The sequence below is a fragment of the Triturus cristatus genome, chromosome 2_2 (genome assembly GCF_964204655.1).
Source record: "Triturus cristatus chromosome 2_2, aTriCri1.1, whole genome shotgun sequence".
NCBI classification, from domain to species: domain Eukaryota; kingdom Metazoa; phylum Chordata; class Amphibia; order Caudata; family Salamandridae; genus Triturus; species Triturus cristatus.
This window is the reverse complement of record NC_140582.1, coordinates 873,461,709-873,488,515: the sequence shown is the minus strand read 5'-3', so window position 1 is coordinate 873,488,515 and position 26,807 is coordinate 873,461,709. Positions and strand designations below refer to the sequence as shown.

Sequence of the window (26,807 nt, the reverse complement as noted above, 5' to 3'; positions counted from 1 at the left end):
TAAAAGCCAACTGGATTTCACAGGTGGCATGCTCTCCTGCAGAAAGGAAGAAACGGGGAGTAATCACGCTGATATCTAGAAACTCCAACCTGACAATAGAATCACAATTCCACGACGAGGTAGGAAGACTCTTATTAACACACTTGAGAAAAGGGGAGGAGCACATCCCTGTCGCCAACATTTACGGCTCTAACAGTGACAACCCCGCATTCTGGGAGGGCTTAGCACATAATCTGGACAGTTTACCACAGGATGACCTCACGGTGGTGGCAGGGGACTTTAACATGCCTCTAGACCATATACTGGACAGACAATCAAACTGCCACTCCCAGCCCACAAAAGCACACTCCATGCTAAAAAGAATCTGTGCCAAACTCAACCTCAAAGACCTATGGCGGCTCCAGCATCCTGACACTAGGGATTACACCTTCTACTCCATCCCACACAACTCATACAGCAGGATAGATTACATTCTCATCACAAGCCCACACACACACCTGATAGAGCACACTGACATAGCACCGAGACTAGTGTCAGATCACTCAAGCCTAAAGCTGAGCGGGTGCCACAACGAAGAAATCCCCTGAAGATGGCGCTTTAACAGTGACATCTTGGCAGACCCAGTAAACAAAAAAAAAAAAGAGGAGGCCATAAATGAATATCTTAGACACAACGACACACCGGACACTAAACCAACTACCCTTTGGGATGCACTCAAGGCGACAGTCAGAGGCACAATAATCGAAATGAAAGCCAAAATCAACAAAACCACTAAACGGCACCTGACCCAGCTTGAGCAAGACATTAAGACACTAGAAGCAGCCCACATCAGCTCCACGCATGACACTACTACCCTACGTGAACTAACCAGCAAGAAATACGAATTTAACAAAATCCTGAGTGAAAGGGCAAGTCTATGGATCGATAAATACAGGGCCATAAACCTTTGTGAGGCTATTAAGGCGGGGAAACTCCTAGCCTCCTACCTAAAACATAAATGTAATCAAGTTACCATCTCATCCATCACAGACTCACACAACAAAACCCATACAAGGCACAAGGACATTTTAAAGACCTTCCAAACAGAGCTTCGACCTGGAGGCGTGCACAAAATATCTCAGCATACTTGACCTCCCCAAACTAACCAAAGTAGAAACACAGAGACGAGGGCAAGAAATTAGCACAGCCGAGATCGAAATGGCGGTCAAGGCTATGAAGGACAACAAAGCCCCAGGACCGACGGTTACACAACGGCTTTTTACAAGGCCTTTCTAGATCAACTGAAACCCACCATAAAAAGAGTGTTCAACCACTGTGCGGAGGATGGGCTGGTTTCTCAAACAATTGCAGAGGCCAATATAGTTGTCATACCGAAAGAAGGCAAGGATGATCTGCTGCCCAAGAACTATAGGCCCATTTCCTTAATGAACGTAGACTGTAAAATTTATGCAAAAATCCCGGCAACAAGATTAAACCCTGTCCTACCCAGTTTAATAAGCAGCTCGCAAGTAGGCTTCCTAAAGAACCGTATGTCTAGCGACAACACCAGTCTCCTTTGCCACATCCTAGAATACACCTCCAAACTGACTGAGCCAGCTGTGACTATCGCCCTTGATGCCGAGAAGGCCTTCGACAGAGTCTCTTGGGTGTTTCTTGAGCAATGCATGCAGTCATTCAACCTAGGGGAAGGGTATATTAGGAAGGTGATAGCATTGTATGGGGACCCAAAAGCACGCATAGTTATTAATGGCTCACTCTCTGAACCGCTCACGCTGCAACGCGGCACCACACAAGGCTGCCCGCTGTCTCCCTCACTCTTTCTGTTGGCCCTTGAACCACTGATTAGCGATATCAAGACAAATGCCGAAATAAAGGGGATCAACATAAAGGACGTGGAAATTAAATTTGCCGCCTATGCGGACGACATTCCTATCGTGACAGAGCAGCCTAAGACCTCTATTGCAGCCCTGATTGAATCCATAGAATTATACTCAGTACACTCAGGATATAAGCTCAACAGGTACAAGTCAGAGTGCAAACCCCTCAACATCCACACCTCTAGAGACTCCCTGGGAGAGTTGGGCCTGACTTGGCAAACAGGGTTTATAAAATACCTGGGGATCCACTTTGGTAACGACCTCATGACCACATTAAACCAAAATGAGAAGCTATTATTAGAAAAAATAAAGAAACTCCTAGTGTCCTGGTCCCCCAAATGTATAACATGGTGGGGCAGAATAGAGACAATCAGGATTATGATTACACCAATGATCAATTACCTGGTGAGCATGCTACCCCTACTACTCACAGACGACTTCATCCGCAAAGTGGATAAACTAATCAGTAACTTCCTATGGCGGGGTAAAAAGGCAATAATTAGTATTAAAATACTAAGACTAGACAAAAAATTGGGAGGGTTAAACCTAGCAGACTTTAGAACCTACCAAACGGCATTCCTGGCAAAGCAAGGAGCCTGCTAGCTGTCACCCCTGCAAGGTTACACGCCAGCATGGCTACTGGTGGAGCGAGCCATATTAAACAACCTCGCCCCGCTGGTGCTGCTGACAGCTACCAAACTCGCACAAACCTCCAGCCCAATCTTCAAAAACACAAAAATAGCCCTACTAAAAATAGACAAAAAATGGAAAACAGTGTAAGGAACTCGAAATGGGAATCCTTCTGGTCCAACAGCAAGTTCAAATACAATGATCAATGCCTAGTCTTTGACGCATGGATAGAGAAAGGCATCTCATACCCAGCTCAGTTAGAGGATGAGGGCCGCCCCAGCACGTTCGACACACTGAAAGATAGACACAAACTCCCGGCAATGGAGTTCTACAATTTCCTAAAAATCAAAACAGCCCTAACAAAAGCCAAACTCTTGCCGGCCATCCCATCAATCATGCAGTATATGACAAAAATCAATAGAATAGGCCATCAAGTTTCACACCTCTACAAGCTACTCCGCCCAAACTCTACCAAACTTAACGACAAGACAGCTAACTACTGGTTAAAACAAACCAATACCTCACTCAATGAGCAGGAGCTAGCTCTCCTTTGGGCCTCCCCCTCACGTAACAAAATATCGCCTGCACTATCACAAACAAAATTCTGGCTCATCCACAAGACTTTCTGGAACCCCGCTCGTTTAGCCTCGCTGGGCCTCAGAGAGAACGACCTGAGCTGGAACTGCAGCAGCGAAAAGGGGGATCTAGCACACCTCATCTTCTACTGCCCAAAACTCAAAAAGTTCTGGAAGGAAATCTTTGACTTCATAAAAAGGGCGCTGGGGTGTACACTTAGACCAGAATTCTCCTCCCTCACCACCGCATTCATAATCGCACGACTCCCGGCACAGCAGGACAGGGACGTTCTAGACCTCCTACTGACCGCAGCAGTTAAATTGGTCCTGTCCAACTGGAAGGATACTGCTAGGACATCATATAAATGCTGTTTTAACTGGGTGACATACCTCAGAGGCGCAGATAGCACTGCCCTGCAAAACTCACCCTGGAGACCAGCTACTAGGGGGATGTGGAAGTCGCTAGACATGCTCCTGGACTCCTACGAACCCCCGTGAGCCCACTTGGAGGGAACTCGGCCTCCACACAGTTATACAACCCCAGACTAGGCTCAAAGCGAATGAACACTTCTTGTACCGTACCTCAACTCTTTCTCTCCTTTCTTCTCTCTTCTTGCTATCCTGTCTCTTATTTTCCCAGCTAGTCAACGCGGAGGGGACTAGCTGGACGTGTACATAACAGTTTTATGTAATTTCTGTAATACCAACTACCTTTATCTGGAAATCCTTAATGAAAATGCAAATGTACCTGTTCTGTAAAACGAATAAAAATATTTTGACATTTAAAAAAAAAAAGAAAAAGGTGCTGAGTTTGTCGCAGAGGTCTTGTGAGGGAGGGATGTCGGTGGACTCACTGGTGGGTTAGGCGAACTCCTTGATGATGTTGAAGAGTTCTTTGCTGTTGTGTGCATGAGTGGAGATTCTGTCTTCAATCACTTTTTTCCTTGTTTTCCTGACGAGTTGGTGGTGGGCGTTGGTGGCAGCTCTGAAGTTGTTGTGTGCTTCTGTGGATTTGGTGTTCCTCCAGGCCTTTTCAAGGCAGCTGCAAGTGCGTCTGGACTCTCGAAGTTCGGTGGTGAACCATCTAGCTTTCTTGGTGTGGGTGTTGTAGTTTTTCTTGAGGGGTCTATGGTGTTGGCGCTGTCGGAGATCCATATGTACAGGGTTCGGGCTGCGATGTTGGGGTCGTCGTTTTCCGCGATGGTTGGGGTGGAGTTGCTGAGTGATGAGGTTAGCTGGTCGTCAGTGATTCTGGTCCAGTTTCTTCGTGGGAGCAGGTGCTGGTGTCTGTGGATAGTGGGTGTTCTGAAGGTGAAGTGGATGCATCGATGGTCAGTCCATAGGAGTTCGGTGGTGTGGCTGAAGGTGATGGAGTTTCCTGTTGTGAAGAGGAGGTCGAGGGTGTGTCCTGCTGAGTGCATGGGTTCGGTCAAGATCTGGCGGAGTCCAATGTTGTGGAGGTTGTCCAGGAGGGATGTGGTGCTGGGTGGGGTCCAGTTGGTTGTCGAGGTGGAAGTTGAGGTCTCCCAGTAGGGTTTAGTTGGTGGACGCGATGGCATGCGGGGGGAGATGATGTCCGTGACGGAGTTGGCGAAAAGTCCACGGGGTCCAGGGGGTCGGTAGATGAGGGTTCCTCGGAGGGTGGAGGTAGAGCTGGCAAGTACCTTAAAGTAAAGGTGTTCCATCAGGTCTGTGGGCTCGTCGGGCAGTGTGCTCTGGTGGAGGGTGGATTTGTGGACCACCCCGCCCCTCCCGGTTGGGTGGGGCGGTCCTTCCTGGAGATCTTGTATCCTTGGGGAATGGCGATGGCAATGTCCGGTCCCGAGGTGGTGTTCGTCCAGGTTTTGGTAAAGAATGCTACATCCGGGGAGGTGCTGTCGAGGAGGTCCCAGATTTCTGTGGCGTGTTTGTGGAGGGATCGGACGTTGAGGAGGATGCACTGCAGGGTCTTCGGTTTGGTTGTGTTCTTGCGGGCACGTTGCGCTAGGTCCATGGTCTTGACGGTGCTGCAGGTGTGCCGGTAGCGGTGACAGTTGAAGGGTCTGTGGGTGTCGGCTGGTGATGCTAGCTTGCAGTTGTTGTTGCGGCCTGGGTTGAGAGTGTGGAGTGCCGCTGGGTTGTAGCGTTGGTGGTGCAGAGATCAAGGGTTCCTGGCGCTGGTCACAGTCGGGCGCAGACGGACTTGCCTTTGGTGCGCCGGCGGCGCAGCCGCTGCACGGCCGGCGCAGTAGCCACCATTAAGTAGGGGTCGGGGAGGGCTGGACAGTTGGGAGGCAGGAGTGGGGAGGGGAGCTGGATTGGCCGATCGTGCTGGGGGGAGGGGCAGCGGGGGCAGCAGCGGCGGGGAAAAACAGGCTCTAGTGTGCTCTAGAAAGAACCATAACTTGACAATTTTGCAGAGTAGCCACTAAATAAACCGGAATTTGATTAATTTCAAGTACCCATGTGATGAGTGGAGAAAACCAAAAACTAACACCTTCCAACACTTTGGGATTTTCAATCTTTCTAGGAAAATTCTAGGTTTCTTTCCATTCATAAATATTTTGAATCCCAAATATTCATACCAGCGACTGGCTGAATTAGGCATATCTAGTGCATAAAGTATAGGAATGTGAATAGAATGCCTTTATTTTGACATCATATGTCTAGGAAGATAAGACAGTGAATGCAAATGTTTCTATGTAAAAAACAAAATAATAAGAAAATAACTATTTCTGTGGAAATACTTAACCTTTCTATCCTTGGACATTAACTTATTCTGTCAGGCAGAACTTTTCAGAAGTATATTTAGGAAGAGCAGGAGTATGTCACAAACGTTATTCAAAACCTTCTTTTCCCTCATGTACACCTAAAGGTTTTGTGAACAGAATGGGAATTCAGAGACCTCTCTAATGCATAGGTGTATGCTTATGATTCGAGAATTGTCCATTTTTCTTATTTAATCTGGCAAACTTTGTTCAAGCTAAGTTAAATTTAGCTGCCTGTTCATAGCATTTTAATGAGCTACGTGAGCATGGGGCATGGTACCTAAATACTGAGTTTTAAATATTAGCATGTAAAAATAGCCTGATCAGAATATCAACTACCAGACTACCATTAAGGAACGTATACACAGGAAAATTAAGGTTTGCTAAACTTATCTACACACATATATGTACCCTAACATTATATGTATCTTCAAGGTAAGTAGATGTAGAGTTAATAACAGTAAATTAATAATCACCAATATATTCTTGACTTTATGATATTCTGGTTGTTGGTATATTGTCAACAATATTTTTTAAGCTTGTAAGAAAGTGGATTATTAGTTGGTGTGGATGGTAGTCCACCACAAGTAATAATTTCACTATTCCTGTTAGGTCCAGTAAAGGTTTCAGTAATTTAAGAAATGAGCTACAAGTACTAAAACAGTTAAAGAGTGGAAAACACAACAGAATAGAAATCCCACTCTAACTTATGAAAACAAAGAATAATTTAATTAACAAAATGACACCAAAAAGACAAAGCCCCAGTAAGAGGAACCAAAGGTATGATTTTGTTAAATGTCTTAAATGAAATTAGCACCAAAAAGTGTTAAGTGGCAACTGTGGTGTTCTGGCTGCAGTAGACTGAGACCTAGGCACAAATTGCAGCCAACTGCGACGGGGTGCTTGCTGGATACACCACCCAGGTTTGATGAGTCAGAGGTTTTACCTTGAGACTCAGTCTTTTTCTGGAAGTCAAATGTCTTAAGAGAGGCAAGGGAAGAGACTGTCTCAGAGGAGTGTTCCATGACATAAGCATTGGACGAGGTCCCGGCAAAGCTATTGGTTTAGGCTGGAAGAGCTCAGATCATTAAAAATTCTAAATGTGTGCCCAGGGAAATCCTTTTGCCAGCCGGATACTTTTGGCACCTTAGCACTGTCAAGTTTTCTACCATCAGACTTTGTCACTTTTTGGGAGCTCATGTTTCCCTAGTGGGGTAAGGATGCAAGCTGTTGTGGAAGAGAGCTCAGCGATGATGGACACCATCTCTGGGAGGTCATGCTGAAACAGATTAAGTGCTGCAGAAAAGTCCAAGTGAGAGAAACCTAAATCTTCAGTCCAGTGGCAACACACCTTGCCCAGATTACCTGGCAGGTTTGTCTTGGTCCTCCGTAGTTCTGTGGAGCAAACAAGTTGCTAAATTCCAGACTTGTTGGGATTTTGGGAGAAGTATACTTTGATACAGCCAAGGGTTTCAGATGCTCAGGAACAGCTCGGGGGGGGGGGGGGGGGGGAGAGATTCACTCCAGCAGAAGCTACCCACAGTAGATCAGGACCAGTTTGAACTGGTCTGCTGAGCTGTTCAGGAAACAAACTTCTTGCAACTTGTGTCCCTGTAACTTAACAAGAGGCCAGACAACTAACCTTGGAATCCACTTCATTTTTTCGGATACGAGTGGGAGCAGGTTTTGCCCTTTGGGTCTCCTCACAGGTCTAAAACCGCAGGTACAGTCCTCTTTCTGTTCTAGCATGAGTCCAGAATGTTCTGAAGAGGATGCTAGAGGTGCCACATTTATTTATACCTGTCAGTTAGAATGTCATTTAGGTGGCTCCTGACCCCTCACCAAGCAATAGGGAAACAAGTTCCCAGGTATGATCATACCCAGTTTTAGAGCTGTTTGGGCATTAGGGCATACTTAGGACTTGTATCACAATTCAAAGGAATGATTTATTTTGACAGGTTGAATTGCAGTTTTTAAACAGCCATAGCCATAGCCAGTCTACAATGGTAGACCAGAAGCCATGTTTTACACTGTCACTGTAGTGGATGGCCCAATAGATGTGTTAGTACCCTGGTGATATTTACCATACAAGACATGAATACACTTTGTACCATATAATATGGATTTATAGGTAAGTTAAAGACGCCAATTAGGAGTATAGCTAATTTTGACATGTTTTAGGCATCGAAGCACAATCACTGGGGCCTTGTTATCAGAGTCCCATTGCACTGTCAAAAAAACAACCACATCAGTCCACAAAAAATGTGTGTGACCACGCAAAAAGCGTTATTTTCCTACAAAACTTGATATTTTTGTACTTACTACTCTAACATACAATCAATGTTGTACCATCCGCACCATATTAACTAGCTGGAAGACTGCAAGAATGATGACAATGGTCTTCTTGATAATCACTGAGTCAACAAAGATTTGAAGGGCATCATCCATTGATTTCCTGGAGGCCTCTGTGGTTATTGCTCTGGTAGACACAAAGTTATCCTTAGCGATCATGCTAGCTGTGATCAACACAGTCTCCACTTTCTTCACTATGACAACTTTTTGCGTAACTGGCAACATTGAACATATTTAGCCTCATTTATATTTCACGTTTATTAGGGTTGATTTTGCCATGTGATTGATGAGAATTTCATCAATCATCTGTTTGTTTCCATGTGAGGAGGTGGGGCAGGGGCCACGATGTCTAACCCCTTTCTCACCTGGTTTTCGGGGAGTACGAGCGCCAGAGGGACAGCGGAGGTCTAGGGACGCAGCTCCGAAACGTCCGTCTACCACACCCCCCTCTCCTCTCTTCTTACAGACAGACCAGATGCGGCAAGAGGGAGGGGCTAACCCCGGAAGCAGTCCGTCTCCACCATTCAAAGGAGACCTGAACCAGGATGTGTTCTCTCGGAGCGGAGCAGGAGGAGTAAGCCGAAGGACGACGCGAGTGGAGCAGAGAGAAGAGGAGCAGAACGACCGCGAACCGGACCAGGACGAGAAAGAAGACGAGATCGAGTCAGAGGATCCGGAGGAGTTCTGGAGCGAGGACTGGTGGTGTCCCCCGGAGGAGGCTGTGGAGCGGCCGCAGCTCTGGAGAGATGCGGCGGGGCCGGGTGAGTGACGAAACTCCAGGGGAAAGGCCGGCAGGGTAGAGGGCGGAGGGAGGACACTGAGGGTGGGGAGGGCGGAACTGGCACGGGCGGGACCCCAGGGCACTGTTAGTTTGTTCTTCCCTGCACTTTGTTGTCCTGAGCACCTCTCCTTGATTTCCCTGAGCACAGAGTGTGTCCGGCGGTCCTTTATATCTACAGCCCGGACAAACCCTCCTCACAAAACGTATCAGTCCCGACACGACCTTTTGGTCTTCCTTTTCTTTTCTTTTTATTTTCCCGTGTGGGTTAATTTATCCCGGTTATTGTGTGACCTGGGAAGTCTAAAACCCCTTACTGTCGATCTCATCCTACACCACAAAGCTGAGGCACGGTGTTCCCAGTAACAGGAACAACCCCACTAGAAACACGGGTGAGGTGACGGGTAAAGTAACACCTAGACCTAATTGATCCTGACACTGACGGCCCACTGTTTCTTCTTTTCATGAGCCTTCGGGAGGAACCAACCACGGCCGAAGAAGCGAAGCAGACACCTTTGAGGTCCAGCTTTGAGGAAGAAGACGACGACCAGCGTTACCCCATTTAGAGTGGATTGCTAAATGGAACCGCCACAACTCTGGCCTCGTATAATCTAGCTGATTGTACTATTACAGCATTTCCAGAGCTGGATGAGTTGAGTCTGGAGAAACTGATGGGAAAAATTAAATCTGGCTCTCCAGCAGATCCGTGCCCACCCAGCGTCTTTCGTGCAGCCCGTCCTTTATTGGAGAAATGTATCATTTCCCTCCTTAATAGATCTCTAGAAACAAGGTATCTACCGGTGGAATTCAAGGAGGCACGTGTAAGGCCACTACTGAAAAAACCTGGTGCAGATCCTGCAGTGCTAAAGAACTACAGGCCTATCTCCCAACTGCCTTTCCTCTCTAAAATACTGGAACAACATGTATTAAAATCCCTGTCCCTGTATCTGGAGTCTCACCATCTACTCCATGAGCGGCAGGCAGGATTCCGAGCCCATCACAGCACTGAGTTGGTGATGCTCTCAGTACTGGATGAATTAAGAGGCATGGCTGACTATAAGAAACCGAGCGCCCTGATTTTGTTAGATCTATCAGCGGCGTTCGATACGGTCAGTCATGCCTTACTCTTGGAAAGATTGAGAGACTTTGGGATTAAGGGTCTGGCTTTTAAGTGGCTGCAATCCTTCCTTTTGGGAAGAACACAAAGGATACAACTGGGGAATCAAACATCTGAGGTGGGGAACTTGGAATATGGGGTGCCACAGGGCTCTGCCCTGTCCCCACTGTTATTTAATCTCTATCTACAACCTCTGATTGCATCACTGGCCAGCAGGGGCTGTAGAGTCTGTAACCATGCGGATGATACACAGCTGCTGCTGAGTGTTGATAATTCAAGGACCGCACAACTCAATGCTCAGAACATCTTGAGGTACACTGTACAATGGATGACTGAAAACCTATTAAAGATCAATCCAGACAAGACCGAGGTATTGGTGATTCCATCCACTGCCTCACCTTGGAGTGACCTCTACTGGCCAGCTGAGTTGGGCCCCGCTCCAAAACCAAGTATGAATGTAAAGAGCTTGGGGATCAAACTGGATTGCGACTTGTCAATGTCCAGTCAAATTTCATCTGTGGTGGGTAGCTGCACAAATATCATCCGGCAGTTACGGAAGCTGACCCCTGTCCTCTCCCAATCAATGATGCGCTCAATCGTAGCAGCAACTGTCATCTCAAGGATAGACTACGGAAACGCTCTCTATCTTGGACTACCTAAAACTCTTACTAATAGATTGCAGGTCGTGATGAATGATGCGGCACGATTAATGTTTAGACTCCCAAGGAGAACTAAGGCCTCTCCATTGCTACACAGCCTGCATTGGCTCCCTATTAAAGAGCGAGTGGAATTTAAGAATCTATGTACAGCTCACAAGGCAATCTACGGTCAGGCACCAGCCTATATCACTGATCGTTTGGAGATTTATAGCCCAGTGAGAACACTTAGATCCTCAGATTCTCAGCTTCTGGTTTGCCCCCGTTACAAACTTGTAACTAAGGGAGGAAGAGCCTTCTCTGTATTAGTCCCTCAGCTATGGAACACGCTGCCTGAGGGGATGCGCAGGGAAGGGAACCTCCTGCGGTTTAGAAGGATGCTAAAAACATTGCTGTTTAAAAGAACCCTGGGTGTAAATTAGACCAAGAAGTGCCTTCATTCTGTGTCTGCCTAGCTTATTGTTTGTTACCACTGATTTCCGCGCGCCTAGAGACCTGTAGGTGATTGGGCGCGATACAAATCCAAAATAACAATAACAATAACAACCCCAGTACCTCTTCGGGAACAGGAACCAATACCTTTCCAACCCCCATAGTAAAGAGTGGCCTGCCTGACAATAAATCATTCTCACTTGGAAAATATATTCAGCCTCCGCGTCTGTATATCCGACCCGCCCTCCCACATTCCATTATTGGTCATCGTACTATATTTACAAACAAATCAATTAAACAAGCATTGGCATAACAAATAGGTCTCGCCTTTGGGACCTTATAAGTGTTTAGCCATGCAGCACATTATCCTGGGTACTGTACTGCCAGGGATTGAAAAGTTATACAATTACTACACAGTGGGTCATGCAGTAGGATTCAAGATACATGCTTGCCTCAGGAGATTTTTTATGGACAAATTCTAAGGCTTTTTAATGCACAAGCAGAAATGCAAGTGTCTAGATGCAAATCAACAGCACTATACCATTTTGTGTGTGACTGCATGACTAGAGAAGTGAAAAGCCTATGAAAAAAAGCAGTAAAGTACTTTCCAATAGTGGAGACGTCACATCCCTCCTACCCCAGTCCTCTATTCATCAGGCACCCTTCTCCAGAGTTTTCCATTAAAAAAACTGCTTGCAACCTCTGTTTGCCACTGGCCCCACCCTCTGTCCCAGTCAGCAGGGATAGGCGCACTGGAAATAGCAACAACAAAATGCTCCCATTTGTCAGGTAGAGTGGAAATAACTGATAAACAAGGACAGCAACAGCATCACATATTCTCAGTGCATCTAAAAACAAAACAATTACCTTGACCCTGTGCAATGTAACTGGCGCTTTTGTAAAGTGATCCAATACTTTCAGGTCAGTCGTGTTTGCTCACTATAAAATTCCCCCAAAAATTAATCTGACCTTGTGTAATGTAACTAGCGCTCATGTAAAGAGCTCAAACACCTTTGGGTTGCCGGAGTTCACATAAGATAATAAAAAATGTCTCACAGTCCATGGGGAGGTGCCGTGAGTGTGCTTTGAAATTAGAGATCTTAGAGGGGGAGGACGACAGAAAGAAGCAGTGGGGCGGTCATGCAGCGACATGGGTGGAGGTGGGAGGGATGAATGCTGCTCCCATTTGTCAGGTAGAGGGAAAATAATGAATAAACAGGGCGGCACTGGCATCACTTATTCTCAGCGCACCTAAAAACAAAAATATTTACCTGAGCTTGTGTAAGGTAACTGGCACTTTTGTAAAGCGCTTTAATACCTTTGGGCGAGTTGAATTAGCGCTCTATAAAATGTCCCTAAGAATTAATCTGTCATTGTGTAATGCAACTAGCCCTTCAGCACCTTCAGGTCGCTCGAGTTCACTTTATATAAACAAGCTTTAGAGAAAATGCAGCGGGAGTTGCCCAAGCCTTGCCCTTAACTGTGCTGCTGAAGGTCCAGTGACCGAGGCTCGCTAAAGCAACAAGCAGCGACGAGGGAGAGGCTTGGGGGAAATCTCTCATTAAAGAGAAAATTAAAGAGGCGATTTTGAAAACAGCATCTGAAGCTTCTGAAATTTCATCTTGTTATTTGAGTAGGGCAGGGAGATTAAGTGACAGGTATTGAAGTTGAACTACTGAAGATGGACAAACAGTTAAACGAGCAGGAATCAAATTAAAAAATAGCCCCCCAAATGAACGCAAACACAGAAGAATAAAATGAACAGTAATTGGGCTGAGCTTTGTGGGAGGAAACCAAACACAAAAAGGATGGACAGAGAGTAAGGATTAACCACTAGCAAGCAAGAATGTTTGAACACCCATGGAAGGGATGAATAAAAAGGCAAGGGGCAGGCTGTAAGCCCACTAAGTGAATACGGCATGTTCCAAAGATACAGTGCATGCTCTGCCTAAGCTTGACCTAAAAAAATGTAACCTACACAAGCCTAGGATGACCAGACCTTAAAAACAAAAAACCGGGACAGCCATCGACATAGAAATTGGACTAATTGTTGGCACTGGTAAGTGCAGTTTCAACATTTGATCCAATTTCTCTGTCACTTGCGTTGTCTATCTATCTATCTATCTATCTATCTATCTATCTATCTATCTATCTATCTATCTATCTATCTATCCATCACCCATATGAAACACACCACAACACGGCCGAGCAAGCCTTTAATGTCATGCTACATAGGTGTATGCATACACACCTCTGTAGCATGAAAATTAAACACCTCTTTGGCCAAGCTAAAATATGTTGCAAGGTGAGCTTTATAATTTTGGCCTCGGGCGCTCTGCAGGAGCTGATTCACCCCCCACACCTGTTTAATCCTGCTGTGCTGCCTGAAACTCTTTTCAAACACTTTGTCTCTGGTGTCATTAGAGGGCCGGTGTGAACGTGAGTCTTCGCAGCACAGTCAGTTATATATGTGCGTGTTTGCCTGACCCTCTCGCGAAACCAGGACATTTCTTTGCTTTTGAACAAACATTTGCAGTGCAATAGGTCTCGCAGTTAAGCTATTGGCATTGTAAATAACAATGCCTTTTATTTATGTTTTTAATACAAAAACAAAAATAAAAGGCATTGTTATTTAGAATGTCAATAGCTCGAATGCATAAATGCGAGACCTATTGCATTGCAAATGCTTGTTTTTATTGTGACATTTGGGTCATGTTTTCAGATGGTCAAAGGGATATGTGTGGTGTGTAGAGGAGTCGAACAGTGGCTGCGTGGGGTGCACATGATCCAGATGGCTGGGTGGATTGCAGAAGGGTCAAAGGGATGTGTGGTGTGTGGAGGAGTCCAACAGTAGCTGTGTGGGCCGGAGATGCACATGCGAGGGGTGCTCTTCAGACTTTGTGCCCTCCAAGCTATTTTAGGCCTGCGAAGTTCCCTGAGGTACCGACCTCCGTCTGTTGCACATGCACGCACGACACCGATATTGAATGTTAATTTAAATATGGCAATGTATCAAAAAAGTGAGAAAGGCAATAAGCTAAACTACAAAGAAAGAATTTGAGAAGTATATATTACTTCCAGGCTTCAGAATCTCCCAGCTCTGAAGGGTCACACGCTCAATAAAATGTAATGGCGCCGGACAATGGACAGTTCTCCCAGCCTTTGTGTGGGAATCCTTTATAAACTGCTTTGTGATCTGACACAGGATCAAAGTCAACAAAGAGGGCGCACCTGGGAAGGTATGGCAGTAAGAGGCGCTAGGTATCAGTTCAGTGCCAGCCTCCACACCAAACTTAGAGACAAGGGGATGGCGACCGGGGCACAGGCAGCCGCAAACAGGCAGCCGCAGTTTTTGCGATGCCCGCGCTGAACCACGGGATGAAGAAAATACAAGATGAACTCCATACAAAAAAAATAGAGTAAACAAAAGAAAGGCGTGGGCCAATATGGGTGAACCATGCGCCACGGTGCTTTAAAAAAACAAAACAATGAAGTAGTCCATAAATGAAAAGATACGGCCCTGCAGAATCGAAACTGGCCACGCGGACGAAAACTGTAGTTAGGCGGTGCTGCTTCCGGAATAAACAGAAGTGACGCATCGTCTCTACAGCCAATAACAAGCCCTGTAAGAAAAGCAATGCCAGTGTTTACAAATGGCAAGCGGCAGGAGAAATTCCCTGGCAAAAGGCGGAGTTTCACCCCTGATAGAGATTACTTGATGTCTCGGAGAGACAGCGCATGTGCGCTGCCTAGGCGAGACCTAAAAAGTGTCAGGACGTTGGGACAGTCATGGAAAAACTGGGAATGTCCAGGGCAAATCTGGAACGTCCGGTCGCCCACCTTACACAAGCCAAAAAAGCATGTTAAATGTGAATAGATACCTAATAAATAAAGATAATGTCTGTGCAAGAAACAAAATAAATGTAGACGCTGGCAAAAAATAGCATTTAATTTGCCAAAAATTAGCAAAGTATGCTATACATTTGTGCACACGTGGAAAATATGTAGCAGAATAGCATTACGATCCTGAGAAAGCCATTATGTGCACAGGATTGCATACTATAAACTCGATCCCTAGCCTTCTGCGACTCGGGTGATTTATGAAAGACTTTGGGACAGATTTATTTGCTGGGGTTGAGCTTAGGTCTCTATGCCAGCGTATTTGATTTGTTGAGTGTCAGGGGTTTAAAGGAAAGCGCCATAAATCCCCCCTCGGGAGTACAGCGCCTGGAGCCCCTGCGACAATGTTCATAATAAGGAGGTTGATAACACGTTGCGATGGTGTCTCCCGTTTGACGGAAGCCTTTAAAATCCATTAAACTTCTGTAGACGGGGGGATTCGTTACAGCCTGGCTGCTGCTTTGCAGTCTGGCACCTGCCAGCAGGGACGCCAAGGGGTAGCATCAGCGATTCTTTGTTACCTCATGTTCACCAGCTCAGCAGCAATGGCGACACGGTTTGTTCGGGTGCATTTCCTCATTGCATTCTACCGTTGACGAGTTTGCGGCAGACGGCGTCAAGTGCAACGTGGTGTACGTAGAACTGTCGATCCCTGAAGATGACGGAGATTGGGCACCATCATTGTCAATGGCCCAAAACTGCAGCAGCTAATCTAACTTGCAAGACGGCACTTAAGCATCTCATTCGATGCTGCATCATTCATTCGCCTTACCCAGATTCAGATCTCCAGACAGCAATCACTGAATGAACAAATGTGATATTTTTTTCATGCTCATTCAAGAAAGCGATTTTGTTCAAGGAGCGATTGTTTTACCAACATGTCGCAACTTTGGACAACTACGGAGTCTCGATTGTGTTTTTTAATTAGGACAGTCAGAAAAGGCAGAACATTATAAAGCACGTCAGCGTTACACGGGCAGGATTAGAAAAGCAAAGTAAAGCACTTTCTAAAAGTAAAAAAAACAACAACAATGAAATAAATAGCAACACATACTTCCGTTTGTCTGCATTGAAACAAATAACCGAAAACATTTTACATTTGGCAAGGCGAAGATTATTGCATTAGGAGGTACAGAAATGCTCCCTCCAAACAAGACATCTCGGTGTTTATTTTAACTGCTCTCAGTGAAAGTGCTTTCTCCGAGGACTCCAAGCTCACAAATCCAATTTATATTTTATGCAAAGGCCTCGAGCTTAGCCAGAACAGATAATTATCAGCATTACCTTCGCCACTGCCTGGGTCCATTCTCTCCGCGACTCCGCGCTCTCAGCTCCGAACAGAAAAGCACGTTCCGACGATAAGTAGATCTCAAAGGTAAAGACGGCCCTAAAGCGAATGGAAAAATACAAAAACAGCTGTGTTTAGGCTTCCTAATATCAAACAACATCGGGTGCAATTTATTGCGAAAGCTTTTAGTATTTCATTTGTTGGAAAAGGCTAATTCATTTTAGTTTTATTGCTTCGGATGTTAAGACTAACAGCGTCATTTCACGAGGAATCTCAATACAATAGCGACTGTCGGTAACGTGTTAGGGTCTTTACCAATAACCGACCTGCATATCAATTTTAATATATTTTTGCACATTATCTTTTCACCTATTAATGTTTAAAGATAAAGGGCCCCATGCATCAAACTAAAAACCGGTCGCAAACGGAAGAATTAGCTGAATCTGCCCCTTTGCGACCGGTATTTTTGCATTTGGGATGCATCATCCCAATTGTAAAAATAATTTAAGTAATCGCAAATTTGTGATTACTTAAATTGCGATTGCATTTAAGGAATCGCAAATTGCGATGCCTCAAATGCAATGCATGATGATAATAAAAATAGTTATTGCGCCTCTAGGGGACGCTAATTACCGTCAAATGAAACTTGAGTGCATTTTTCAAAGTTCAAGGTTACACATCCACATGCCCTTGGGGCATGTGCACAACATGGGTTCACTTAGCAATTTCAGGGGTGCTACAGGGTGTCATCTTAAAACACGCTAGCACCCTTGAAATTGCATGCACAATTTGTGAGTACCTATTGGGTACTGACAAATTGCACAAGCAATTCCCATTCATTCCTATGGGCCTCTAGGAATAGGAAGCAATCCCTAATTGCGACTCGCAATTTGTGAGTCGCAATTAAGGTATTTGTAGGAATCGCTCATTTATTTGCGATTCCTACATGCATAGCCAAAAGCGAATCTTTAATTGCTATTCCTTAAAAATAGCAATTAAGAATTCGCTATTGGCTATTTTGGTGCCTGTGGGGGTATGTATGTTATCTTTGTTAGATTATTAATCCCAGGTTCTAATGTCATTGTCTCAACACAGTTTAGTTTAATACAGATCTTTTTTCACTTCTATATATGAGGTTTCACCTCTCTCCTTATTGCTAGTATACCCTAGACACGCTTGACAGGGGGTAGCAAATATATCCACGAGGGTGGAAAGTCTAATTGAAGAGAGATTACCAAACCTAATCCATCTCTTCCAGTTGACCCAATTCGCAGTGGCACTCAAAGTAGTACCAAGTACAGACTGCTAGGAGAGGAAAGATGGGGTATTTAGTGCCTCAGTCCATGCCCTTCTCCTCTGGAGATTGTGAAGGTTCCAAGGATTTCTAATGCCCATCGGCGGAACTCAGGGAGACCAGTACGTGCTCCGGCACAAACACCTGTATTTAAACCAAATTCATACTACTGCTCTGTGTCTTGAGTAGGCCCGGGCGTAATTTTCATTATGACAGTATAATTAGACTTAATCAGAGGTATTTCGCATTGCTAAAATTACATGTGATGCCCAAGATTATGACATTACGCTGTCTTTCGTAAACGAGATGTCAGTTCAAGGGATAACTTTGGGGCAACACAATAGCAATATAATCAATGTGCGAGCAGAATTTCTGTAACGGGGGAACCAATAGCATAAATTGAAAAGTTATTTCGCTTTAACATTTTTATCTGAGCGCAACTGTTTGGGTAAATGTTGAGAGCGAAGGGCATCTTTTCTTATTTCATTTTAGCTTTGTTCACACTGAGGAAGGGCCATAGGAATTGAGTTTTTGGTACATACGGTATCAACTTCCTCACTCCACCCTCAAGACTTCTCGGTGTGCTTTATCCAGTCTATGGTCATTTTGGATGTGCAATTTGAAGGGAGTGCATTATTCGTACTTTGTCTGCAGTATTATCCACAAATAGAAGCTGGAATCTTTACTTTTCTTTTGGGAACATTCAGTATCAATGCAGTTGTTTGTAAAATGTTTGTGTTGGCAAGCAATATTATTTTTGCTCTCTTTTTGTATTTTTGTGTGTTGCTCATGGCCTCTAAATTAAATTATGGAGGGAGTACACAAGCCCATGCGACATTAAGAGATAATGAACAGTTCCAGATGGTGGCGGCATGAAGTTAAAAATATCTCCTCATCTTCCTTGTGTTTTACAAATGTTCTACAATGTCCTCATACTGTAATCGGTTTTACTTTTTGGGGCCTAGGTTGTTGTAAGCCTTGGATGTATTTTTGAATGTATTTTTCACATTCTCACTGCTAGATATATTTTTTATTAATTCATGGGTGTTAGACCTGGCATCTTTGGCGTGGTTTCCCCTGACTTTTTTGCCTCTACCTCCTGCATTTTTGACGCTGTGCTGGATTTCGTTTTTGCTGTTTTAGATGCTTTGGGCATTTTGCCACTGCTGATCAGTGTCAAAGTGCAAGTGCTCCTTAGGTAAATTGTTATTGTAATTGGTTATCCATGATTGGCATATTTGTGTTACCAGGAAGTCCCTAGTAAAGTGCACTGAGTGTGCCAGGGCTGGTGATTCAAATGTTACTAGTGGGCCTGCAGTACTGATTGTGCCACCCACATGAGTAGCCCTAAAATGGTGTCTCAGGCCTGCCACCGCAGTGCCTGTGTGCAGTTGCTAACTGCCATGCTGACTGGGCAAGTGTACCCACTTGCCAGCCCCTAAACCTTCCCTTTTCTGCATATTAGTCACCCCTATGGTAGGCCCAAGGGCAGGGTGCATTGTAAATATAAGGTAGGACAAGCCCTGATGTGTGTGGCATGGCCTAATAGTGAATTACAGCCATTTTCGTTTTTCACTATTGCAAGGCTACCTGTTCTCCATAGGCCAGAATGGGCAGTTTGATTATTACATTTTATAATCCTAAACTGACTCAGGGAACATGGTAGAAATTCGGGTTTAGTATGCCTGAACTCAGAATGATAAAGTACATCTTTTAGTGAAGTTAGTTTTAACATTCTGTGTTTGAAAATACCACTTTTAGAAAGTAGGTATTTTCTTGTCTAACCATCCAAACCTGCCTCTGGTAGGTTGTGTATTCCTTGTCTGGAGTTTTAGTGACCGGGGCTGGGGAATTCCAGGGGGCTGGGGAATTCCCCGAGACAGGGTGAGTCAGCACAGGGCTGAATAGAGAGATCTGCATCTAGATGGGAGGGAGGAGTTGCACCTGGGACCTGAATAGGACAGTGCCTGCCCCCCACAGTGTTGGCTCCACCCCCTGTGGTGCGTCTGATGTCTCTGCCCTGCACTGTGAAAGGAGAGAAGGAATCATGTCAACAAAGTGCTCCAGGGCTGTGCTTTCCCTCCACAATGCTGGCTCCACCTCCTGTGGGGCGTGTGATGTTTCTGCCCTGCCCTGTGAAAGGAAAGAAGGAAGGAGTCATGTAAACAGAGTGCTCCAGAACTGGTTTGAACTGGGCAAAGGCCCCTCTGCCCTCAGAGGAAAAAGGATTTTGGGGTATAAATATTGGGACCCTGATCCCAAGAAAGCAGATCATCCTGGAATCAAGAAGGAACCTCTGCCAAGGAGAAAGCTGGAAGAATGAAGAAGGACTGACCTGCTGTAAGGCTGACCTGCAGTTGCTTTGCTGCTAAGGAGAGGGGAAGGACTTTGCTGTTTGCTGTGTCCCCTGGTTTGAAGGAATCTCTAAGGGCCTGAGTAGAGCTGGTCTCCTGTTAAGAAGTCCCAGGAACAAAAGGACTACACCCCCAGCTTCCCCCTGAACTCTGCTGTGTGAGTTCTGCCCTTCCTAGAGTGCTTGATCCCACTGTGGGGCCTCTGGAAGATGTGCCTGCTGTTGGGAAGCTAATCAAGAGAAAGAAGTAAAAGATCTGCAACTTTTTCACGCACCGCCGGCTTAGCGAGAAAATTTCTGTCGCCGCGAAGATCGTCACAGCGCCTCTCGCCGCTGCAAAGTCAACGCCATGTTCATCTCCGGAGCGCATCGCCCCGGAGCGGGAAGATTCCCGTCGCTGCGAGTATCGTCGCAGAGCCTGCCGCCGCTGAGTGAGATCATCGCACCGCTCGTTAGCAGGCCGCATTTTGTCGCTGCGAACATTGTCGCAGAGCCATCGAAGATCATCGCATCATGCCTTTGCGGGTAAATTTCTACCGGAGAAGCTACGCCTTGGAATCCATACAAGTATCGCCTCACTTCCCACAGACCGGATACGTCGCACACGCCTGCTGCGTGCAGCGGGGTTGTCGCATCACCTCCCCAGGGTCTCAGGACTGACACTGTTGCTTGTTTTTCGACGCCTTAGCGCCGCTAGGAACTTTTATCGCATCACCAGGTACTGTTGGCTAAAATCGATGCTAATGTAGATTATTTTGTCGCTAAGCTAAGAACTCTTTTGAAACCATATTCTTGATCTGTGTATGTTGGATTTTTGTCGTTTTGGTCTTGTGTAGTTTATATAAAAGTACTTTATTTATCTACACTGGTGTGGAGTCCATTTGTGATGTTTTCACTGGGTTACTGTGAGTGTTGATACAAATACTTTACACATTGCCTTTGATAAGCCTGTCTGCTCGTGCCAAGCTACCAAGGGGGTGAGCAGGGGTTATCTAAAGAGTGTATCCCCCTTACCCTGACTAGAAGTAAGGGTCCCTATTTGGACAGCGGTACCTACCTCTGCCAACTAGAGACCCCCAGATCTAACAATGGGCTTGTGGATGGCCTCATATTCATGCCAAATTTAGGTTATGTTTTGTCTGCATGCTTATTGGTGGGTAGGGTAGATTAGCTCCAGGAGTACAGGCCAATGTAGCCAGACATTTTCCGCTGTTCATCCCCATGTGCTTGCCCACAGTTTGTGTGAGATGGTCAATTGTTTTTCTTAAGCTTTTGAAAGTATTTTGCAGGGTTTATTATCTCATTGGGCTGTTTGAGTTTGGTGCATTTTTAAAGATTATTTTTAACCTTTTCTCACTGTGAAGAAAGCGGTTTATTATATGGTGTGGTTTTGTGACCTTACAGTGTAATAAACCCACAAAACCTTTTTGGGTCCGGTCAGTCAGTCCGGCTGGCTTAGGCAAAGGAAAAAGTGCAAAGCATGTCATGCAAAAACAGCTGAACAAGAGAGAAGCATGTCACAAAGGGAATCCAACACAAAATGATAAATGTAAATCTTATTTTTATTACATTTAGGCACCAAAATGAGCAAAATCCACCAGAGAATTCCAGAGATATACACTTTTAGGCAAATAAGAAATCACTTATTTTCATTCAAATCACATACAAGCATAGGCAAGTACGGTGGTTATCCCACTCAGAGTTTTCCCACCTTTGACGTTGAGAGCCATGAATGTCCCACCAATACGGGGGCTACCCTCCCCCAGAGATCTTGTGCTTCAGTTAGCAGACATCAACAAGGTCCTCTATGGATCCATGTGGCACCTAGATCCACTGACGACCCCATCCACTAACATTTTCTCCAAGAAGATGACTAATTTGGAGGGTAAACGCTACACTAGGCCACACATGAACCCTGTAACCGACATGTGCTTCAAAGAGATTAGCCGTAACTTTTGACTTTGAGCCAGTGTAGTGTGACCAGACACCCAGGTTTAGCATTTTGCACTTGTTAGCACAAAAACATTCAAAACTTTGATAAATATAATCTCTACTTCCCTACTTTCTCATTAACATTTTCTGTGTTTTTATAAATTCAAGTGGGATTTTTATTGTTATGAGCTTTCTACTTATTAACTATTTTGGTACTGATAAATGTTTTTCACATTTTTTCTAAGTTAAACCTGTCTGCTATTTACTACAGCTACCAAGGGTTGAGCTCAGGTTAAAATAATTCGAGAGCTATCTGCACCTATTAAGGAACAGTGGCATTATTACTTGAAGGGGCCTACCATCCACTTCAACTAATAGTCTTTCTCACAGTACAGAGCGAGCCCTCTCGTATCTTCTTCAAGCTGCCCTTCTGAGGATGTTGACATGGATTGGGCCACGATCATGACCCACCATGAGAGATAAAAGAAAAGAAACATACCCGAAAGCCTTGAAAGTGAGGAAGCTGATAATCCATTGATTGTTCGTGTGGTGAGTGGCACAGGAGTGTGCAGATCACATCTATTTAACCTGTTCCGAATCATGTTGTACCACCACCAACATCTGCTTCCATCTTTTGAGGAAGCCAAAAACCTGCACCAACCACAACCCCCCTACCACAGTCAGGGTCCACCGCATAGGAAGGTAAACACAACAGCCTAGGTCCACCTTACAAGTTCTTCAGGCGTTTGTGTAATAAGACTGCTTTCCTGCCCAGTTTGGGATTTCTTCACACTTAGGACATATGAAGAGCAGATCACAGAATGCTCACTGTGCCTCAAACAAGTGACTTATGGGGGGACAACTGGCCGATCTGAAAAACCAAAAACAATTGTGTGGTAAGAGCACCTTTGAAAGATAGCTCCTGGTGAAAGGGAAGAAGAATTCTAATTGATAGAAGGAGGTGGTGGTAAGGGAGAAGAAGATGGAAAGCAGCCATGTTGCTTACTTTGTGCAGTCATAGATTGCAGCAACCTCGGTGTGGTACTAGCACAGATGGATACAGTCAGATCAAAGTGCCCAAGTAGCTTATCATTACCTGTAAGACACTTGTGGAGGTATTGACACAAAGAAAACAGTCACAGCAATATACTACCAAGTTTATGTTCAGCAAAGAATTGCTGTATCATCAAACCCAAGAAAATGACCGTTTATATAATGGGAAGCTGGCCAAAATATTAGTTATTTACCTCCTGCCTTTTTCTTTGGTGGAAGGAGATAGATTTCTGGAATTTGTGGAGACCCTCGGTCCAAAATGGAATGGTCCAAGCCAGACCTATTTTTCTATTGTTGCTGTGACAGCGCTGCACTTGCAAGTTCTGAAAACGGTAGGCGAAGCAATGGTATAAGTGCACTGTTCGGTCCATCAATCTCATGATATACATGTGAACCAGTTGTCAAGCAACAGACTTCATGTGCATCACCGTACACTTTGCCTCCTTCAAGGGGGTTAAGCAAAGGCTAGCCTCTGGTCTCACTGTTGGGGATGCTTTTTGAAGCAATGGAGGGCTGCAACAATGTTCTACATTGAGAAATCACATACAGCTGCCAACATCTTGGAAGAAATTAATACCACTGTGTTAGACCTGGCACCTTGGCGTGAGTTTCCCTTCCACTTTTTGATGGTGTGCCTCGACTGTTTTGCTGGTGTTGTCCGCTCAGGGCACTGCGCCACGGCTAATCCGTGCCGCAGTGCAAGTGCTCCCTAAGTAAAGTGTACCTGTAATTGATGTCCATGATTGGTTGATTGGATTCACTGTCAGTCCCCAGTAGAGTGCACCAGGGGTGCCAGGGCTTGTGAATGCCAATGCTGCTGGTGGGCTTGCAGCGCTGGTTGCGCCACCCACGGAAGCGGCCTTGTAAAATGTGTCTAGGGTCTGCCACCGCAGACCCTGTGCGCGGTCCGGGACCGTCGCGCTGACTGCGCAAGTGCCCCCACTTGCCAGTCCCTAAACCTTCCCTTACCTACATATTAGCCACCCCTCTGGTAGGCCCAAGGGCAGGGTGCATTGTAGGCATAAGGTAGGACATGCCCTGTGTGTGTGGCATGTCTTAGTAGTGAATTACAGCCCTTTTCGTTCTTCACTATTGAAGGCTACCTGCTCTCCATAGGCCAGAATGGGCTGCTGGGATCACACCAACGCTGTGACCCCAGTGGACTCAGAGAGCATGGTAGAAGTGTCAAGTTTAGTATGCCTGAACTCAGGATGATAAAATACTTCTTGTAGTCAAGTTTATTTTAATATCCTGGGTTTGTAAATACTACTTTTAGAAAGTTAGTATTTACTGACCTGACCATCTCAGTCCGCCTCTGCTGTATGTGTGTGTGTTCTGCCCAGCAACAGTAAGGAGCAGGGTTGGGGAATCCCCAGAGACAGGTTGGCTGCCAGGTGGTGGGTAGAGAGATTGCACCTGGATGGGTGGGAGGAGTACACCTTGACTCTTGAATAGACCTGTGCTCTGCCACCACAAAGCCGGCGCCACCCCCTGTGGGGCGGCTGATGTCTCTGCCCTGCTGCTGAAAGGAAAGAGCAGAGTCACCATAACAAAGTGCTCCAGAACTGGACTGAGCCAGGCCTAGGCCCCCTGGCGCTAAAGAACAAAAGAATCATGGTATAAAAGTAGGAGCCTGGCTCCTAAGAAATCAGAATCCTGTTTACCACAAAGAACCTCTGCCCGACTAGAAGGAGAAGAAGACGCCGGAGGAGCTGGCCTGCTGCTTGCCTTGCTGAGAAAGGAGAGGAAGAGACTTACTGAAAAGACTTTGCTACTTTGTGCTTGAACATTCTCCAAGGGCTTGAACTGAGCTTGCCCCCTGAACTGAACCCCAGGAACAGTGGGTTCTCTGTGCTTCTTGCTCATCCTCCAATTTGAGCCGTGTGGGCATCCCGCTGGAAAAGAGACTGCGCCCCTCATCGCCCCTCCTAGGGCCGTGACACTCAGAAGCTCGCCTGCCTCAAACCCGTGAGAGCCCCGCTCCGTCCCGAGCCGCTCTCTGTCCCCGGGCCAGGCCGCCTGCATCCCTGTCACCGCCTGCCATTGGAGCGCGCTGAACGTGCTATCACCCCTCCCGCCGGAAGCCGTCCGACGACTGTGATCTACGCCGGGTCATCCAGCTGCACTGACTGTGCCCTGTGACCCCGCTTCGCTATCCCCGGACATCTCAGGCCGCGCCGCCCCCGCTGTGGAGACCCTCCTGCACCGCCGTGCTAAAGGGTCGCTGGCCGCGCCTGCCTACGTGCCCACACCTGCTGATTGAGGACCCAAGAACACTTCCCAAGCTGAGAGTCGCACCGACCTGTGCCGACTCTCCACATCACGAAAGAAGTTCCAGTATCGGGCTCGGGGCCCGCACCGCCTTATTTCCCCGTTCGCAGGAGTCGATCTCTGTGAGTACTGGAACTACAAGTAAAGAGACTACAAAGTATCCATTTGAAACTACGAACCCAGAACCTTTGCCTGCTGGATAACCTGGTGGCCTAGCGAAAACGTTATTGGTCTTGTGATAAGTCTGTTGAGATATATATACCTTATTTTTACATAAAGCAACGTATTTTTATATATATCCAAGTCTGGTGTCCGTTTCTGGGGGGATTGATGTATTTACTGTGTGTACGATTGTAAGTGCTTAACCAACAACGCCTGAGGAATCGCCTTGGCTGCTCATGCCACGCACCTAGAGGGTGAGCAAGGGTCATTCGCGAGGGGTTATCCTGCGCCCTGACGTGGAGGAGAGGGTTCCTGCCTGACACAAGGGCAACCTTGCGCCAACCAGAGATCCCCGACTCTAACATTGTTGGCAGCGGTTGGGATTTCGGATTTGCACTTGTAATTTGCATACAGTGAATTATTAATCACCAGATAGTGAGAGCAGACCAAGTAACGCAGCCACAGGTTTTCATTTTTGGAACTTTGTTGAGACATCTGCCATTACTGCAACCATGCCTGGCTCACACTCCGCTGGGAGAGCACTCTCTGTGATTTCTGGAATCGATGAGGTGGATTGGGAGAGACTGGAAGGCTACACGATGGAGCAATTGAAAGGCTACAGTGTACAATTCAGAGTCCCCCATGCTGGATGCAAGAGGAAGCCCCAGTACACCAAGGCGTTGAGAGCCTGGAAGGAGTCACGAGACCTACGGAATGCGGGGGACATCGTTCCACCCGACAACCTTGAGGAGCCCAGCAGAGTCCGGTCGCCAGAGGAGCTGGCAGACAGGGCAGCCGACAGGGCGCATGCAATGGAGATGGCAAAGTTGGCAGGACAAATGGAAATGGAAAAGCAGAAGTTGGCCCTGGAGGCACAACAACGCCAAATGGATCATGATATCAGATTGAAGGAGTTGGAGCTGAAGGCGAAAAGTTTGGACACCGCTCCTTCTGGTGGCAGCACTCCACCAGCGCAGGTAGAGTCCAAGGTGTACATCCCCAAAGATGTAGTAAAGGAGTATTTTAGAAAGGATGACATAGGGCAGTGGTTTAGGGCCTACGAGGTGGCCATGTCCTCACACCGGGTCCCTGAGAAAGACTGGGGAGCGGGGTTGTGGGGAAGGTTCCTTGCTGAAGGGCGTGACACACTGTTAGATTTACCCTTAGATCTCCAAACCTCATACCCCCATATGAAGGAAGCTTTAATGACCAGGTATGGGTTAACTCCGGAGCTATATAGACAGCGGTTCAGGGAGACGAAGAAGATCCCTGAGAGTACGTATGTGGAGTATGTGACCTTTTTCTGCAGAGCGCTGGATGGTTGGGTGAAGGGTAGCAAAGTGAATGATTATCAAGGGCTGCTTGATTTAATTGCATGGGAGCACTTGTC

The 26,807-nt window shown here is 46.1% G+C and overlaps 1 protein-coding gene across 3 annotated transcripts in view; it reads right to left on the bottom strand.

The window, feature by feature from the left end:
- Positions 1–26,807, bottom strand: part of ARAP2 (ArfGAP with RhoGAP domain, ankyrin repeat and PH domain 2) — a 1,345,662-nt gene that overhangs the window by 525,762 nt on the left and 793,093 nt on the right. For all 3 annotated transcript variants that reach the window (XM_085642300.1, XM_085642298.1, XM_085642299.1), the window contains exon 17: positions 16,349–16,451. In XM_085642300.1, the coding sequence (XP_085498426.1) occupies positions 16,349–16,451 (103 nt within the window). The remainder of the gene's footprint in view (positions 1–16,348; positions 16,452–26,807) is intronic.